General features: G+C 55.5%; 6 protein-coding genes across 6 annotated transcripts; 4 read left to right on the top strand and 2 right to left on the bottom strand.

Moving 5' to 3' along the window:
- Positions 1-431: 431 nt before the first annotated feature.
- Positions 432-1,925, top strand: F5Z01DRAFT_637262 (uncharacterized protein; the record flags this gene model as incomplete). Its single annotated transcript, XM_046262267.1, has 1 exon — positions 432-1,925. The coding sequence occupies one exon, from the start codon at positions 432-434 to the stop codon at positions 1,923-1,925; it is 1,494 nt and encodes a 497-aa protein (XP_046117441.1).
- A 477-nt stretch (positions 1,926-2,402) lies between these two features.
- Positions 2,403-3,919, top strand: F5Z01DRAFT_141469 (glycoside hydrolase superfamily). Its single transcript, XM_046257671.1, has 2 exons — positions 2,403-3,106; positions 3,160-3,919. The coding sequence occupies exons 1-2, from the start codon at positions 2,879-2,881 to the stop codon at positions 3,820-3,822; spliced, it is 891 nt and encodes a 296-aa protein (XP_046117440.1). The 5' UTR covers positions 2,403-2,878; the 3' UTR covers positions 3,823-3,919.
- On the bottom strand, positions 3,919-6,274 carry F5Z01DRAFT_141396 (major facilitator superfamily domain-containing protein). The gene is made up of 2 exons (XM_046257670.1): positions 5,529-6,274; positions 3,919-5,469 (listed from the first exon to the last, which is right to left on the bottom strand). The coding sequence occupies exons 1-2, from the start codon at positions 5,806-5,808 to the stop codon at positions 4,016-4,018; spliced, it is 1,734 nt and encodes a 577-aa protein (XP_046117439.1). The 5' UTR covers positions 5,809-6,274; the 3' UTR covers positions 3,919-4,015.
- A 790-nt stretch (positions 6,275-7,064) lies between these two features.
- Positions 7,065-8,738, bottom strand: F5Z01DRAFT_688353 (SUN domain-containing protein; the record flags this gene model as incomplete). Its single annotated transcript, XM_046266044.1, has 2 exons — positions 7,164-8,738; positions 7,065-7,109 (listed from the first exon to the last, which is right to left on the bottom strand). The coding sequence occupies exons 1-2, from the start codon at positions 8,418-8,420 to the stop codon at positions 7,065-7,067; spliced, it is 1,302 nt and encodes a 433-aa protein (XP_046117438.1). The 5' UTR covers positions 8,421-8,738.
- A 4,455-nt stretch (positions 8,739-13,193) lies between these two features.
- Positions 13,194-15,399, top strand: F5Z01DRAFT_141387 (putative zinc finger protein crol gamma). The gene has a single exon (XM_046257669.1). The coding sequence runs from the start codon at positions 13,361-13,363 to the stop codon at positions 15,155-15,157; it is 1,797 nt and encodes a 598-aa protein (XP_046117437.1). The 5' UTR covers positions 13,194-13,360; the 3' UTR covers positions 15,158-15,399.
- Positions 15,400-15,727: 328 nt separating this feature from the next.
- Positions 15,728-17,813, top strand: F5Z01DRAFT_142684 (diacylglycerol acyltransferase-domain-containing protein). The gene is made up of 3 exons (XM_046257673.1): positions 15,728-16,081; positions 16,148-16,242; positions 16,297-17,813. Exons 1-3 carry the CDS (start codon positions 16,042-16,044, stop codon positions 17,566-17,568), a joined length of 1,407 nt encoding a protein of 468 aa, XP_046117436.1. The 5' UTR covers positions 15,728-16,041; the 3' UTR covers positions 17,569-17,813.
- Positions 17,814-18,120: the final 307 nt, after the last annotated feature.

The following is an 18,120-nucleotide window of genomic DNA, read 5'->3' as shown; positions in this document are numbered from 1 at the left end:
GTCGGTGATAGTTGAGTTGGGAGAAGACTCGATTGAATGGTGATCGTTGAACCACGACCACGACATCCGGTCTATCATCTGAGCCAGAACTCAAATTATTGCATCAGTCAGCAGCAACAGCAACAGCAACAGCAGCCGCCTGCTGCCTCTGCCTGCCGGCCGACAAAATCCCCGCACTAGGCCTCTTGAAGCTTAGCGTCGGAAGGTACCTGCATGATCTCCAAGTCCACTGAATTTCAGATGGTACCTTCGATCACTCACTCACTCACTCACTCACACAACCTTCCATCGTCACTTTCGCGCGACGCACCCTGCGCAGCCCTATTAGCGGTTCATATGGTAGTTCGCCTCGGACTGCGCACGCTTCTCAGCCGACAGCGGGATCATCCATCCCCACCCACGCCCGGAGGCGTCCGCGCCTTCATGACAGTATGGACACCTACCGTTTTAGGGTTCCAAAGCCCAACTACCTGCCTCACAAGAGGCTCGATGCCTCAGAGAAAGACGACATCGTCGAGGAGTACAACATCCCTCTCGGAAAGGCCAGCGAGCTTGAAAATGCTAAGTTTGCTGCCAAATGTGAGCGCTACGCCCTTGAGGCAGGTGTGACGCGACCCAAAGGCTACAATGTCTCGTTCCATTGCAATCCAGACATGGAGAAGCATCATTTCGGGCAGACACACCCCATGAAACCGTGGCGCTTGACTCTCTCCAAGAGCCTGATCTACTCCTATGGCATGTCCTTCGCCATGGACAATTACATCTCGCGCGCTGCCACGTACGAGGAACTCGCCTCGTTCCACGCGACAGACTACCTGGACTTCCTTGGCACGGTCCTGCCCGAACCAGTCCCTTTCGATGTAGAGAACCCGAACCCTGATCTCAAGTTCAACCTGGGTGGATCGGATTGCCCCCTTTTCGAGGGCCTCTACGACTATTGTTCCATGTCAGCAGGGGGCGCGCTGGATGCTGCTCGCAAGCTTTGCACCAAGCAGTCCGATATTGCCATTGCTTGGGGAGGCGGTCTTCACCATGCCAAGAAATCGGAAGCTTCGGGCTTCTGTTACATAAATGACATTGTCATTGCAATCTTGCAGCTGCTGCGCTGTTACCCGCGCGTACTCTACATCGACATTGATGTCCACCACGGTGATGGGGTTGAAGAGGCGTTCTTCTCCACCGATAGGGTCATGACCGTATCCTTCCACAAGTACGACCCTCAAAACTTCTTCCCCGGAACTGGCGCGCTTGACGACAATGGCCCCCAGAGTGAGCACAACCCAGGCTCCCACCATGCAATCAACGTTCCTCTTAACGACGGAATCACCGATGAGCAGTATGACTGGCTTTTCAACTCGGTCATTGGAAAATGCATCGAGAAGTTCAGGCCAAGTGCCATTGCGCTGCAGTGCGGCGCGGATTCCCTGGCCGGCGACAGACTAGGCCGGTTCAACCTGCAGGTACAAGGTCACGGCGCCTGTGTGGACTTTTGCAAACGAGTTGGAATCCCTCTCATCCTGTTCGGGGGTGGTGGTTACACGCCAAGGAACGTTGCCCGCGCTTGGACGTACGAAACAAGCATAGCCATCGATCACCAAGACAAGCTCAATCACATGATCCCGACTCATACGCCCTGGAGGGATCACTTCAGGCACGAAACGCTCTTCCCGACTCTTGAGCAGATCCTCGGCGAGCCGCGACAGAATCGCAACACACAGAAAAAGCTGCAAGATATTGTACAGCATGTGACAGAGCAGCTGCGCTTTGTCCAGGCAGCCCCAAGTGTTCCTTTGCAGGTGATCCCGCCAGATCTAGGCGGCGTCAGGGACGATGTCGAACAACGCATCAAGGAGGAGACTGAGGAGAAGAGAGATGAGCTTCGAAGAGCTCGAGAGGCGGCGATCGGGCAAGCCATGGAGTACTGAAACAGGGAAGGCCTAGCCTTGCATGTCGGATGTGTCGTTGAATCCGACTTGCTCCCTCCCCCTTTCCCCCAATGCGACGGACTACTTCAACCATCCTTACTTTGGTCCGAACGATCTCAATCCGGGCCGGCGAGCCCTGGCACTCCAGTGCATGCCACAAGCACCGCATTTGATACCACGGCACAAAGAAATATCATCGCCAGTCTCGAAGAGATTCATCATCAAGGCATGACACTGCTGTCCATGACCGCCCCATCCCCCCCGGTTCTTAGCACGACGCCGGCCCTAGTCTGACTTCAGAACAAAGACGCCCTTTGCCTTCAATATCAGGCTGCATTGTTCTGTTTCGTCCCTTGCCCATGCGCGAGTGATAGCCTGACAGGTCAAATTGTCAAAACGGGCTAAAACAACAAGGTTGGACGGTTGGGTATCGGATTTCGGCTGGTGGAGCCTTCTTGGCTGACCAAGACGACGTGCGGGTTGCGTACCCAAATAGTCGCTCTATAGCAATCGAGCGACTCACACCTCTTCTAAACCTAGCTTACCTGGCTACTACATAGCGTGCCAGCGCGGGTTCTGACTAGATCAGGATAGCACTGGCTTGCTTCCCTTGATCATGAAGTAGGCTTGACCAAGCAATTTGCATTCGCAACATGCTCGTGTCGAGGCCCCTGCTAGGTCTTAGCTCTTAGCTCTTACATAGAGAGGGACCAGGACAGGGACCAGGTGCAAGGAATTGCGACCATGTTTCGAAATTGAATCCTATAGGCTTTCGATATTGAATCCTTTCGACATGCCTGGGTAACACCTTGAGCCTAGCTGCTGCTGATCTTTAAAAAGGAGTGCCCTCCCATGGTTTATAACAGAAGCTCATCAAATCTACTCTCCTGTCTTACAGATTCCAATAACCGAAGCCCCCTTTGCGAAATAAGCTATTGTTCCAATCGCCCACCATGGTCAACTCCAAGACCCTCTCAGTATTTGTGGCTTTGGCAGCTAGCTCTGTTCCAACTGCTGCCAATGTCTTTGACGGTCTTGAAAGGGGCGCCAAGTGGAATATCTGCATCCACAAACCTATCAAGCATGATTCGCCGGACGATATAGTCCCCAAAGACGGGCTTGTCTACGACATTGACATGGAGCACGCTCGTGATTTCCCTGGCATCATCCCCACGATCAAGGTACGTTGACCAACTCCAACTCGCTCCAAAGCCGTGCACTGACCTGATGTCAGGAGTCCGGTAAAGTTGTCCTTTGCTACTTCAATGCGGGCGCCCTCCAGGACTGGGACGCCGATAAAGATGACTTTCCAAAGGCTGCCATTGGGAAGACATTGGGCGGCGACTACGAGGATGAGTGGTACCTCGACATCCGCAACCAAGATGTCGTAGAACTCATGTACAAGCGCCTCGAGGAGGCTGCCGCCCTCGGGTGCGACGGCGTTGACCCTGACAATGTGGATGCTTGGGCCCAGGGAGACGAGGATGCGACTGGCTTTGGACTGACGCAGCAAGACTACACGGACTATCTCATCAAGCTCGCCCAATTTGCGCATGACTCTGGTTCCCTTGTGATTGGCCAGAAGAACGCGCCCGCCATGGCCCCTGCCTTGGTCGAGACGCTGGACTTTGCCGTCCTGGAATCCTGTCGTGAATGGGACTTTTGCGAGGACTTCCAGGTCTACGTCGAGGCTGGCAAGCCAGTCTTCCAGATTGAGTACCCTGTGTCCATCATGGAGCAGGGTGAGCTCAGCCCCGAGGACTACAGGAAGCACTGTCAAGGAGATGCCGGCGACGCAGGGTTCAGCAAGGTCTTGAAGAGAGCCAGCGCGCAGCTCGATGGATGGACCCAATACTGCGATGAGGAGCCTTTCGAGCAGGCCGTTATCGATTGGTAGATTCACACTGCAAGGTAATACAAAGCACTAAATCCGGGGGAGATATGAATCATAGCCAGCATCTCAGGGTATATTCAATCTCACTGTATTATCAATATCATGTGCACGGCAGCAACACCATCGGAGCGGCAACTCTGCTCCTTACGTCTGATACTCATGTTCACCCATATGCATAGACATCGAAGAGGCTTTCCTACTGTCTTCTTCGCACCTGCACAGCGACAAACACCACCAAGGACAGGCCCACAGCCATGCCAGCAGCCAGCAACATCAGATTGACTGGTACGGGGTTCCCATGGAAGGTCTTGTGGAACATCAAGTCCAGCGCCGACTGCGACAGATTCAGTAACCCGGAAAGACAGATGATCAGTCCGTAGACGGTGCCAAACGTCCGGAACCCGAACACCTTTGCGCTGTAATCCGACACCGCCGTGTAATAGAACGGCCGATATAGCACAAACAGGACGATGTTGGCATACGCGGCCCAGGCGGACGGAAGGACACCGAGAACACCAATCAGACTGGCAATCGACACCAAGACGGACAGAACGGCGACTGTGCTGGTGTGGTCGAGGATGATGCCGATAAAGGGAATGGCAAAAATGCCGCCCACCGGGAGGGCGATATCGAAGAAGTTATTGATCTCCGCCGCTCTGTCCGCATCGCCGAGCAAGTGTCTGTACTGCGGCCTGATTGTCGCCACAAAGTAGTTGATGCGCGTCATCTGGATGACGGTGAAGAGACAGATCAGGATGAACCAAGGCGATGTGATCTGCTCGTAGACAGTCTTGTCATGCATGACACCCCACACGCCCGACGTTGTGTTCTTGCGTTGCTCCTCCTCGACCAAGTCATCGGCTGTGACCGAGCCAAGCAGGGATTCAACCTCGTCCACGATATGCTCGCGCTCCTGGCGCTGCTCAATCTGCAGCTGACGGCGCTCATTGTGCAGCAGGGCGGTCTCCTCCGTCACCTGGTCATCAAAGGAGGTGCTCGGCGTTTGACTGTTGTTGGCCGCTTGTGCCTCATCCGCCTGATCGACCAGTTCGCCCACCGTCTTGTATGATTTGGCAGGCATATACAGGATCTGGACAATAACGATGAACACAGGGACGACCAGATATACCAGGAAGAACCGTCGCTGGTCGAATTGCCCGTCCGTGTCGTTGTAGATGATGCGATAGACCAAAAAGACAGCGCTCGACGAGTCGAAAGCGCCTGTCAGTAGCGCAAGGATGAGGCCCGAGTGACGAGGGAAAGCATTGGATAGCTGGAAGGAGGATATGAAGGTGAAGGGACCGCCAAGAGCAAGAAGCAGGTATCCAAGTAGGTATGCGTCAAAGGGCAGCTCTTGTGCATACGCCAACAGAAGGGCTCCAAGTGTCAAGAACACGCTGCCGAGGATACCGCAGACGCGTGGTCCAAAGTTATCGAGAATGGCCCCCACGGGCAGAGCAGCGAGGTTGGTGCCAACAGCTGCGACCGTGAACATGAGGTTGAGATGGATCTCGACGCAGGTGTCGTCGTCGCTCTCTGGGCATATGTTGCTGTATGCGCCCTCGCGTATGAACACGGGTTTGATGGCAGCGTAGCCAAACACGACACCAGCTGCGAACAGACAGTAGACGACTACCGTCCCGATTTGTACTTGATGAGTATTAGCTTTCCGTCACATTGTATAGGTGCAGGCGGCGCGGGTGACTTACAATATCTCATCCATGGTGAGACGTCGAATGCACTCACAGGCTCATCGCCCAATGGCTTCGTGGCTGGCTTGCGCTCCTCAGGAGGAGCCAGAGCTCCGTGCTCTTGTTCCCCGAAGAAGTCCTGCCGGTCGGTAGACTTATTGGGAGATGGTTGAGGAGAACTCCATTCTTGTGGAATGGGGTTGAAGCTCAGACGCCGTGGCCGAGTCCCTGCGTCGCTTCCTCGACGTACATTCAGGTCTGTGAGCGTCTCGATGCTCCCGATGCGGTTGAGAGACATGGTCGTCAGACGGTCTTATACAGGCTTCTGTGGTATCATGGGCTGGGTCTGTAGAAGTTGAAGAGTGTCATCCACTGGAGCTGATCACTCCTATCTTCTGTGCGAGCGACCACCGTGTCGTATGTATGGAGGACCACAAGTAAGAACACCTTGCCGGTGAAATATATTCTTGGAGCGCAGAATCAGGCTTGTTGGCTGCTGGGTGGAGTTCCAGGTACAGTGCTGCAGTGTTGGTTGGCCTGCAGGCTAAATATCTGATGCGGCGTGGTGCTATGGATGGGCAAGCATCAACAGCATGGGAAAAGAATGCGACCGGCGTTTGAAGCGATAGAGTACGTGAGACCCATGATAACAGACTGACAACGTAGATTAACTAGCTGCGGAGAGGAGTGGTTTAAGGCCGATAAAGCGTTGCGCTAGGCGATCTCGATAACGTAGGATGCTTCGGGGTTCTTCGTCCGGCGGGCGCACTGCAAGCACGGATCGCCGACGCAGTGGCGGCGGTGGATAAAATTGAAGGCAAGCTACGGCATACAGCAAAACATCCGGACTACTCTGGGTGAGGGCTTCTCAGGCAAACGAAAGGTTGTGACAGTTCTTGTTGCTCGATCTCTCTCTGTCTGTGGGGAGATGGATGGATGACGATGACCAAGATGCCAGCATTTCCTGGTGGTTTTCTTATCAAGGTGACGATAGGTGCTGAAGTGAAGCCTGGGGCGGCCTATCCTGACTGGCTCAGGCTGCCTGACGCTTGCGCACGTCAGATTGACGTGTGTGATTGGCTTATTTCTCCAATTCACTGCCAGCCTCCAGCCTCCAGGGCCCAGGCACCCTCCAACCTACTAATTAATTAGGACCTTCCCTTGCCATATTATTACTGAGGTCCGTAGATCACCCTTCACGTCGACCACTCCAAGAGCACCGAATCACTCAATGGCAACGTGCAAAGGGCCTCATTTCAAAGCCTGTCTTCAAGCGTCGCAACCGGCCGAGATACATTATATACAAGAAGATGAGGCGCACGCCAGGAGCAGGGGCACTACGACGCTGGCAGGCAGCGAGGCAACGCACAGCAAACACACAGGGACCGATGCGAACGAAACAGCAATACTCTTCAAATACACAACAATGGCGCACGGCCGCCCTCCCCCATGCCAGCCAGCACTGAGCTGGCAGAAGCCCACCGGTCCCAAGGCCCACAAGAAGGTTCAACAACACACAACATTCAACGTCCGAGCCACGACTTCGACAATAGCTTAGAAGTAACGGAAGGTGGCCTTGCCACCCTTCTTGAAGGCAGTCTGCAACCACGTTAGCATTGGTCACTCCAAATTCAAAGATCAGTCTCCACTTACCGTGCAGCCGTTGCTGCCACCGGTCCACTTGCCATCGATGTAGGAGCACTTGGAGTTGACATCGCCGACAATCTCAATGTTGAAGTCCAGCTTGGCCGTGCTCATGGGCGAGTTCTGGAAGATGGAGAGGAAGGTGTTGCCATCATCAGTGTAGCCGACACCAGCGATGACGGGAGCCCAGTTACCGAGCTTGTCGGGGAACGTGTCGCTCTTCCAGACGCAGGCCTCCTCCTTGTCGAAGCCCTTGGGGTTGACGTAGTACTGGGCAGAGGTGCCCTTGTTGTCCCAGACGTAGTAGTTCTGGTCGGGGTTGCAGAGCTCGACCTTGTCGCCGGGGCCAGCAACAGCAGGGATGTACATACCCTCAGTGCCGGGGTAGTCGGTGCGGCAGGTGGAGACAACCTCATCGAGGTCGTTTTGGATGAAGACACCGCCCTCACCCTTCATGCAAAGAGGGTACTCGCCATCGCCGTTGGGATCGTGGGTCAGCCTGAGCATGCCCTCGCTGTCGCAGTAGAGTCCACCAATGGACTCCAAGGTGCTGCCCTGGGCCTCGGGGAACTGGGTCTTCTGGTAGCCGGCAGGGCAAGCGTAGGAGCACATGGTGCCCGAATCGCAGTTGTCTCCAGAAATGCCAGTGCGGATGTCAACAATGCTCTTCAACGAGCCCAGGACAAAATCGGGGACCTGTTGAAGACCGGACCACCCGTGGAAGCCGAGCCAGTCAAGGCCGACGGCGCCATAGTCGGAGGGGAAGTCGGAGCACTTGACCTTGTTGTCGGGGAACGGAGTGTCGACACCGCCGCCGGTGACGGGCTTGGGAGTCGACGACTTCGCGGGCGCAGCGGAAGTCGTGGGGGCCGCCGAGCTGGTGGTGGTCTCGGGCTCGGGGGCTTCAGAGCTGCTGGTGGTCTTCTCGATGAATTGGGCACCAAGCTCAGGCGCCTCGGAGGTGGTGGTCGGCTTCGGTGCTGGCGGGGGAGGAGGGACGAACGTCGGGGTCGACTCGCCGATGATGGTCAGTTCACCTCCGTCGATGCGGTCCTTGGCCTCGTCGGCCTCAATCTGCTCGCCGTCGAGGACGTAGACGGTCTCGGTGGGACCGGCTACCCAAGCAGTGACAGCGTCGGGTGCGTCGCGCTCCTCCACACGGGCGACATGGCGAGCGTGGAACTGCTGGTGGCCGTGCTGGTGACCGCCGGCAGCAGCAGCGCCAGCGACCAGAGTGGCCGCCAGGGTATACTGAGTGTATCTCATTGTTGCGAATCACAACGAAGTCGTCGAAAAGCTGCGCAAGTGGCCATGGTTAGCTCGTCGTCCTCTTATCTCTGCTTTGGGCGCGTCCGGGCATCTGCTGTCGGGATTCTAGGGGTCTGGGATATGGTTGTTTTGCGACATCGCAGGTGCTACCGATTCCCAGATCTTGTACAGCTGGCCCGGGTCTCGTCTGTCGTCGCGCCGTCTAGTACTCACCAGATGACAGTTATCCTTCTCTTCGGTCTTAGCGAACGGCGTAGAGTTGGTAGCAAAAGCGAGCGTGAGGGTCGGTGAACCGATCAAATGAGTGTGGGCGAGAGCAGAGATAATCTGACACTCGTTTAGGTGAGGAAGCAAGGCGTTAAAGGAGCGACAAGGCCTGATGAGAGCTGGATAGGAGAGCAGAGGGAAGGAGAGGGAATAGGGCGGTGGAGATTGGGAGCATTGACAGACCCTGTCCGTCTGCTCGACCGACCCATTCGAGTCGCCAATGATATTAGCTCATTACGGCGACGCAGCGCGCAGCGCCAGAAACTCCATTGTCGGTGGATCCGCCGCTGTTCTCCTCTGCGCGTCTTTCCAGGGGTGGGAACATGCCTGACCCGGTCTGGAAAGGCTGGCTTGGCTCGCCGTGTCTGGGAAATTAACAATACATTGGCTTGACGAAGAGGGCCAACCATGATCCACGCGCATGAGCACGCACTAGATGCCTATCCACACAGTCGCCGCATGTACAAAATGGGCCCGTCAGGGTCGCAAAGACAGAGCGCTCCGGACGAGAAAGTCTGCTCCATCATCCGCGAGGGAGAAGCAGACGAGAAAGACAGCCTACAGGCCAACATTGTTAATAGGATGCAGCCGCTGCAGCGTTCGTGATTGTTATGGATGCTGTTGGGATCGACATTGCGCGCTGTCGGCAGCACTGTAACACTGTGCTGGATTATCCAGCCCGGCTCCCTCCCTCTGCACCAAGTCGCGAGTCTTCGCAGCAATCTCTGGGACAATGTTATTATTATTACCAATGACTGACCACTACAGAGGAGTAGCCTGGGCTCTGGACCGACCTCTGACGGCTGCGCCTCTCATCGAACGCGTCCCGTTCCAAGCAGGCTTGGCCATGGTCCATGGACCACGAACGGGCGACAAGTAGTCAGACACAGTGCCTCTTGGTCCCTTGGGGACTGTAGACACATGCGCCAATTCAGGAACCCGCTCTCGTTCCTGGCGCTAGTCTCTCCACGGTCGAGTCGTCGACACGGTTGGTTGTTGGCCTCTTCCATGTGCCTTTCGTCTCATTATACGGAGTAAAACGGTCAGTAATCTCATCGCGACGGCCTGGGTATAATCGCCGTTGAAAAGAGACCCGCACGAGTGCTGCCCTTATAATAATATCTCGAGACTTGCGAAAATGAAACCCGGTAAGGCGGCAGTTGGGGGCGACGCGTGTCCCTCGACACCAAGAAGGCTGTTTGATTAACTGACGGGCTGCCTCTTCATCAATTGATCAATGTTTATTAGCTTCGAGCTAAGTCGCGGTGCGTGTATGCATTTCAGGTCGCTCATTTCTCGAGAATCCGCGGAGTACGTAGATAATTACTACGTATACTATCACAAGCCCGTCTGCTCGTACATGTAGGTGACAGTTTTCCTCCCTCAAGAGTTGAAACGGCACGTATTACACCCATATGAAGATGTGGCTTGGGGCTACAGTGCACGTACGTACCCGACTGAGACGTCTTGTTTGACCCTTTGGGGCGTTTGTAGATGGCCCGCAGCACAATGCGCCGCACGCTCTCTATGAGCCAAGACATTGCGAATCCGGATCATGCCGACAGCGGTGGGTATCCGTACCGCCGTCTGGTTGACCGTGAGTCCGTGATTGATCATTGAAGGCTTGAACTCATAGCCATGTTATGAAACGAGGATAATTCGTTTAATTATGCCATGCTATCCATCGTGAAGAACAACTTCACCAGGCATAGTATAATGATAGACCCACACAGCACCTCAGATACCTACTACGTACTTCACATACTAATAATTACTAATAGTATGCTGCCAATGTCGCCAGCATTGTTTTGTTATAATAAGACGCGGGGTTTTATGACTCCCAGACCAGTCAACTGATAACTTGAGTCAGAAGGGAACATCGAGAGGATGCATCCAGTCCGTGGTGTCGCACTTTGGCATACAGGGACACCGCCCGTGTGTTCTCGAGCTGTTTATGAGGCCGTTCCGAGTCGGTCATGTGCATCTCCAGAAATGACCAGATGTCGGTCGAGCACACAAGATTGGTGTCGCCTCTCAACCAGTTCGTGAGGTGGTTTAGAATCCAGGGGCAGTCCGTTTTGGTTCGCCAAACTGCATATCGCCACATTCGGACATTTGTGACAACTTGGTTAGCCAAAATCCAGCGACTTTGGCCTATAGAGCTTTGCGTGGCCAATGAGGATCCTAACAGTTCGTACATGTAGTTGGTGATGATTGTGTCACGGAGGAACGACGTCAGCCTGTGCCCTTGAGAGGGGCGTTTTGTGTAGATTGGCTCTCTAGGCTCGATTGCCGGATACCAGCTAACGCCGGCAGATGTGCGTTCCGCGGGGCGAACAACTGCCACATATTGCCCCTTCAGCTCAATCGAGCGAGTAGCTTGCGCTGGATTTGGCAAACATTGTCGCTGGGGCCTTGGCTTGCCTCGAGAGTCATCGAAAGTGCCAGGGCAGAGATCAATTGAGATGAGGTACGGAGTACGTACGTCGATGAGCCTTGCAAACCTTGTGGCTCACCACACACCAGGCACGTCGACGCAGGGTATTGCTGGTATCAGACCACCACGTTCCGATGCGTACGCCACATGGAAATTGATGGTGGGTGTACTTGAATAACGCTGCAGGATGACCTTGTGCTTTTCACAAGATCCAAGTTTCAGGATTGAAAACACAAAGGGGCCCTCAACCTCGTGTGGCGGCTGAGGTCGGCCGGACGGGGCCAGATGTCTGTGATCTGAGTTGATTGGCGCCTTGAGTGAGAGCATCAGCACCGCCACTTCCGCCCCGTTTCAGGTTGCTGGACCGTGGTCCGACTCAGCGAAATGTTTGTTTATTGACCTAAATACATCGCGCGCTGGCTCGCATGATACGGATACATGCCTGTTGCGCGTACAGAGTACGTAGTGATAGTAGTTTCAATAACTGAATCAGGGACTATTTCATTAGAGCCTTTGGAAATTACAATGCGCGTAGTGCTACGAGGCCGACGGTGACCCCAAAAGTTAAAGGAATGTACTATATCGACCGGACGGACCGGGCTGTGACAGGCTTCCTACCCGTACAGAACGGAGAGCCGTCGCGATTGCCGGTTGATAAAGTAGTAGTATGTCTTTACCTTACGGTACGATTAGCAACTACAAGTACTTGACATGTGCGAGCCTCAGGGAAGCAAGTCGAGCTTATCTGATCAAAGCTTTCAATGATGAGTGTAAACCTGCACTGCGAGTGTATTCGGTATTGATTGTCACTGCATCAAGCCACTTGGACGCTGTCAAGCCTCAGGACCTGATGCTTCCGTTGCGGCACCGTTTGCACAGCACCGGCACCATCAGCATGTGTGTGCACTGATCCGTGCCACTTTCAGGTTTTGCCCAAGCCTCACTGGGATTTTAGGAGGGGGCTGACGCACTAGTGAAAAGGTATGCGCCACAGTTCGCGGCGCATGATGACAGCCACTTGGCATACTTGCGGCTGTGCAAATATCTACCACGTACAATTCGGCACAGGTAATTAGTAAGGTAGGGAATGATGCCGTTCGCCTCTTCTCCCATTTGCAACAACTAAAGTTCTCTTCCTTGCATAAACCAAAGACGCTTCACCACAGCGCTCGGATCCAAAACCGAGTATCTTCGCGTTGATCGGCGCCGTTCTCAAAGAGCCACTTCCTTGCGAGGCAGTCATTCCAGCCACGGTCCCGGTCCATCCTTGGAAAGGTGGGTGTGTGTGGCACAACGCGCGCTCCAGCAAGACAAGGTGTCGCCGCCGCAGCGCAGTGGAGCGAACGAAAAGAAGGTGGAAAGTGGCTGGGGTTTCCTTGCTTCCGCTGCACTCGTAGGTACGAATCCAGTCCCCCGATTTTTGTGTCATCCATCCTTCTGCTCGCGCGAGTCCGCTCCCTGTGGCGTCATACTGTCCGTACCCGTCACTGGCTCGTCCGCCTGGCCGTCAACGAAGCATCCAGATCCCTGCTGGGTGGCCGGCTGGCAGCTGGCTGGCTTGAACCCGGGCTTGCTCCCATCATTGCTTGACATCCCACTGGTCCGCGCTGTCAGTGGATGACGATCTTGGTTGGAGGTGGATCGGACAAGGACTTGCCGGGTACGGTGACACGGTCTCCTAGTGGCCCGGTGCCCGGTGGCCAGTGGCCACTTGGTTCTTGATGTCAATAGATTAGCGTGGGAGCCAGCGCGACCCAGCGGCGCGCAAGGCAGGCCGACCCGCCTGTCCCAGCCCCAGCCAGCACAGCTGCCGCCGTCAACAACTTTTTGTCTCCTCCTTCTGCGCCCAGGCAGGCCTGCCCTCTTTGGATCAATCAATCCTTGCCTCCGATAATTCATTCTCAATCTCCATGATAACTCCCCAACTGACTATTATCCCCTTAGCAAAAGTCAGACCTGTGGATGATTGAGAAATCGCCGAAAACTGATAACGCTTTCACATTCTTGTCCATGCCATCACAGCTTGGACACAAAAAAAAAAAACACGACGTGACTGAAGCATTCCCGCCAGCTCTCGCCACGACCCTCAGCCACACCTGGAAGCCGACGCCTCGACGCCTCGACATGAGTCCTTGAGCAAGCTTGGTGAATACTAGCTGCAAAACAGGGACGCGTCGGGCTTTGATATCACTCTTACTACCGGGCCAGCTGATCAAACACCAATTCACCGCTTATGGCATCCGACGAGGGCAACGCCGCGACCAGTACTCCGCCGTCCAGTCGCCATCTGCAAGCCTCTACAGCTGGCGCCGCGCTCGTCCCAGAAGAAACCGCGAGGCTGCTTAAACGCCAGCGCGAAAGCACGCCCCCGTCGCCGAACTCGTTCACGTCGCAACAACTACACCTTTTGCAGTCGCCCGCGAAATCAGCCCGACTGGCTCTGGCAGCTGGACACTCGCCACCACCCCCATTGACTGGTGCAGCAGCCCTCGAGGACGAACGTCGACGTCGCGAAGCAGAGCAGGCCGCGAGCCCGGCCCCGAGCAGCGAGAACCCATCTCACCGGGTTCTAGAATCCCTGATGCAAGGCGACGCCCAAGCCATGAGCCGACCGAGCGACGCGCCTCCAAACGCGCCTACTGCGTCCATGGACTCGCGAGCTGCGCCCCCCTCGCTCTCCATCATTCCGGGTGTGGGCGACCAGACCGAGCAACAGCAAGCCGACGTTAGCCCTCAGAGCGCGCAGAACAGCATCGCTGGCGCCGGGGTCACAGCTAGCCCCACGCCAATGGACGTGGACGGGAAGCTGGATGGCGGAGATGCGCATCACGTTGCTGGAGACGAGCGGCCACAGCCGGGTTCACTTTCGTATCCCGGGTCTCTGCAGGCCAGTGGCAGCATGACAGAAGCCTCCCCACGGGGCATGAGCTTCCCAACGCCAGGACAAGAGCAGACCTCGCCATCGTTGCCTGGATCGCGGAAGCACAGGTGCCCATACTGCAGCACCGAATTCACAAGGCACCACAATCTGAAGAGTCATCTCCTGACGCACAGCCAAGAGAAGCCTTTTGTGTGTACCGAGTGCCCCCTACGCTTCCGCCGGCTACACGACCTCAAGCGCCACGGCAAGCTTCACACGGGGGAGAAGCCACACACATGTCCCAAATGCGACCGCAAGTTCGCCCGTGGCGACGCGCTAGCGAGACACACTAAGGGAGCCGGGGGTTGCGCTGGAAGAAGGACGAGCATGGGCAGCTTTGCGGATGGTGATGACTTTGAGGGTCACACTCTCGACGCTGACGAGTCGGTCATGTCTGGGCTTGCGTATGACCACCCCGACGACGAAGAGTTGCGGCGCCAAAGCATGCCCACCGTCACTACGCAGCAACCTTCGGTCAGCGAGACAGATGGCCACGGCGCGCACGCGAGGACTTATCCACCTGCCATGTCCCGGCCATCGGGCAGCGGGCTCTACCCACCGAACGCCGCACAGGCACAGGCACAGGCACAGGGCAACAGCGCCGGTTCCACGAGCGTGCCCAACAGCATGGCTGGCAGCCACACGCCCAACACCAGCGTCTCTTCTGCTCCAGTGGCAGGGAACAGCGCTGGGCTGTACTCTCAGGCTGGCATGACGGAAAGTCCCAAGCCACTGAGTCCCGGAATCTCAGGCCACGACCCAAGCTCAGCTCCGCGGCAACGCTCGCCGGGGTTGTCACAGCAGCAGTCGCAGGCAAACCGTCGACAGACCGACCTTCAGTCACCGCATGGTCAGGCCAAGTACCCCGGACTGTCCCATCCAGGGTACGCCACGGCCAACAATGCGGGCTTTGCGACCAGCGGCAACCAGACTCAGGATAACAGCAAGAACATGTTTGCGCAGGCCGACCCCAACGTGTGGGCATATATTCAGACTATGGACGACAAGATCAAGGGTCTCAACGAGAGGGTCGCCACGCTCGAGCATGAGCTTGCAATGGCCAAGGCTCATCGCGACAATGGTGGTGGCGAGGTTGCTTTGTCGTCCTGAAAATGGCTCGGACAGGGCAATCGATCGCTGCGAGAGGAGGAGTGACGCTTTGATTTACGATTTACGTGGAGAAGGAAGGGAGGGGGGTTTGCTGCCATTCACAACAATCGTTTTATTGTTTTTAAGGGTCTGTAAGGCAAGGTGCTCGAGCAGGCGTTTCCACTTGTTTATTTATGGGATATGCAATGGTATCGACAGGTGCAATTGGAGGGTTGGCCGCACGAACAGCGAACGGAACGAGACGAGGCGCGAGTGAGGCTGCCCGGGGGCAAGGCGACTGGACTGGAGCTCATGATGTTGATGTCGATACCCAATGAGACGGAGTCGGCAAGTTTTGTAGGTTGGTTGGGACTGGGCGCGCCTTCCATGTATGTACCAGTATCATCACAGAGACGCGCAGATGTTGCAGGTAGTTAGTGCCCTCGTGGCAGAAGATGAAAAGGCTTGTTGAGAAGCATCTCTCTCCGTCAGGCATTCACTAACAATGCGTTACGTACCTCACCCTGGATTCATCAATCGATTACTGGGGCCGGCCCAGACCGTCCGTCCTGTCCATCATGGCAGACCGTGCTCTGTTAACTTAGACGCGCCCACTTTCACGTGCTTGGCTGATTTGTGGCGAGTGACATGGCTTCACCTCACCTTGGGCGACCGACCGACCGGCTGGGCGGCGTCATGCCAGCGTCGACGTCATTGGTGCGCCGACCAGCAATTCTCCTTCGTACTAGTAATTAGTTGATAAACTGCCCGCCGCTGCCGGCGCGACGACTACCTTACCTGTCCGACCCTGAATTCATTACTCAGTACATGTGCCTTGGAGCTTCTCTGGTTCCTGAGCGTGTCCGGCAATTCAACTGTGCTTCCCTTGCAGAGTCAGAATCACCATGACTTCGAACGACCCTCCTGCTGGGCCTGCGCTGGACTGTGAGTACCGCATGCTGCATACCTGTGCACGCACCAAGCCTATTTTCACCAGCTAACGTTCGACAGTGTCGCAAGTCCATCATAGCCCCGAGAAGGTAGTCACGGTGGCCAATACCTCCAACGAGAGGGTCGCCAGCACCAATGGAAGCAAGCCCGTCAAGGTACGTCTGTCAATGCCAGCAACAAGGATGATTGCTAAAGCTCTGCCCGCGCAGGTCAACGCCTCCGACCAGATCAAACCCAATGGCGAGCCCCGCAAGAGAAAGCCAGCGCAGAACAACGAGAGCCCAAAGTCGTATGCGGCAGCCGCATCGGCTGATGGTGAACCCGTCCAGGATGCCACGCCGAGGTCGAACAAACGACTGGATGAAAAAGAGGATGAGGAGTATCCCACCATCAAGAAAGGCTCCACGATCCGCCGGGGCACATCCCAGACCAACGAAGCAGAGGCGTGGGAGGCTGGCGGCATTCGCTTCGCACCTGTCCAAGTGCCGCTCGTGCGTCGGCTACAGACAGCTGCGGTGCTGTTCCACTGCATGTCCATCATCCTGTTCGTCTCGGCGTTTTGGTTTACGTGCGCCAACCCGTTCGCGTGGCCCATCTTGATTCCGTACCTGATTCACCTGTCCACCTCCACGGCATCCACGAATGGAAACCTGGCGTACAGGTCAGAGTGGCTCAGGTCGTTGCCCTTGTGGACGTTGTTTGCCGGTTATTTCCCTGCGAAGCTGCACAAGACTCATGACCTATCCCCGGAGAGGAAATACATTTTTGGATACCATCCCCATGGAATCATCTCGCACGGCGCCTGGCTGGCTTTCGCGACCAATGCGTTGGGCTTTGCCGACAAGTTCCCGGGAATCACCAACAGCCTGCTCACCCTCGACTCCAACTTCCGCCTGCCATTCTACCGTGACTGGCTTTTGCTGATGGGCATCCGCTCCGTGTCCAAAGACTCCATCTGGAACACGCTGAGCAAGGGTGGCCCTAACAACGACGGTGCTGGTCGCGCCGTGTCCATTGTCATTGGCGGCGCACGTGAATCTCTCGAGGCGCAGCCTGGCACCCTGCGACTGATTCTCGAGGGCCGCAAGGGTTTCATCAAGATGGCCCTACGCACCGGGTCCGACTTGGTTCCTGTCTTGGCCTTTGGCGAGAATGACCTCTACGACCAGCTCAGCCCAAAGACCCATCCTCTGGTCCACAAGATCCAGATGTTTGTGCTCAAGGTGTTCAAGTTCACAGTGCCCGCTCTCCACGGACGGGGCGTCCTCAACTACGATGTCGGCCTCATGCCATACCGCCGTCCGGTCAACATTGTCGTCGGCAAGCCTATCGAAGTCGACCGGCCGCATGGCAACCAGCCTGTGCAGGCTGACATTGACAGACTGCACGAGCTGTACGTCGAGGAGATTGAGCGGATCTGGAATGAGTACAAAGACCAGTTCGCCAGCGGACGTACTTCTGAGTTGAAGTTGATATCTTAGTGTGGAGGGTTAGGGAATGTGAGGTCGATCTGTTGGGTAAACTACAAACAGGTCAACCACGGAACTAGTGCTACGTAGGCAAATCTGTTAACAGCTATCTACGTTTAGGCGATGTAAAAAATGTACAATTTTTCAACTTCCATCGGTCACGATTCCTTGCATTTCCAAGCTTCGAAACTCCATGTCAGTCAACATTTCAGGCGCAGGGTAAGCGGCAATTTCGGGGAGGTATTATTAAGCATAAGGTATCATATCTGTTATTGAGCATACCCCGGCGGGGGCTGTAACTACCTAGTCCTTTAGCCGTAAATCCACTGCCTTGTAGTTTCGCTCTACCTACGCAGTAACTAACGGCTCGGTAACCTGCTCTTCTGAGGCTATCGCCAACCTACGAGTATTAGAGCGTTCTTCGTCCACCTATACCTTATCGCGCGTCTAAAATACTCGAATTAATAAAGATAATACAAGTAATTGCGGCCGACGAATGTTACTATTACGTACATTTAGCTACGGGCAGGGTGCCTTTACGCCACAGCGTCTACCAGACTTAAC

This window comes from Emericellopsis atlantica, assembly GCF_019669845.1.
Source record: "Emericellopsis atlantica unplaced genomic scaffold F5Z01scaffold_16, whole genome shotgun sequence".
NCBI lineage: Eukaryota > Fungi > Ascomycota > Sordariomycetes > Hypocreales > Bionectriaceae > Emericellopsis > Emericellopsis atlantica.
This window is presented reverse-complemented; position numbering and strand designations above follow the sequence as displayed.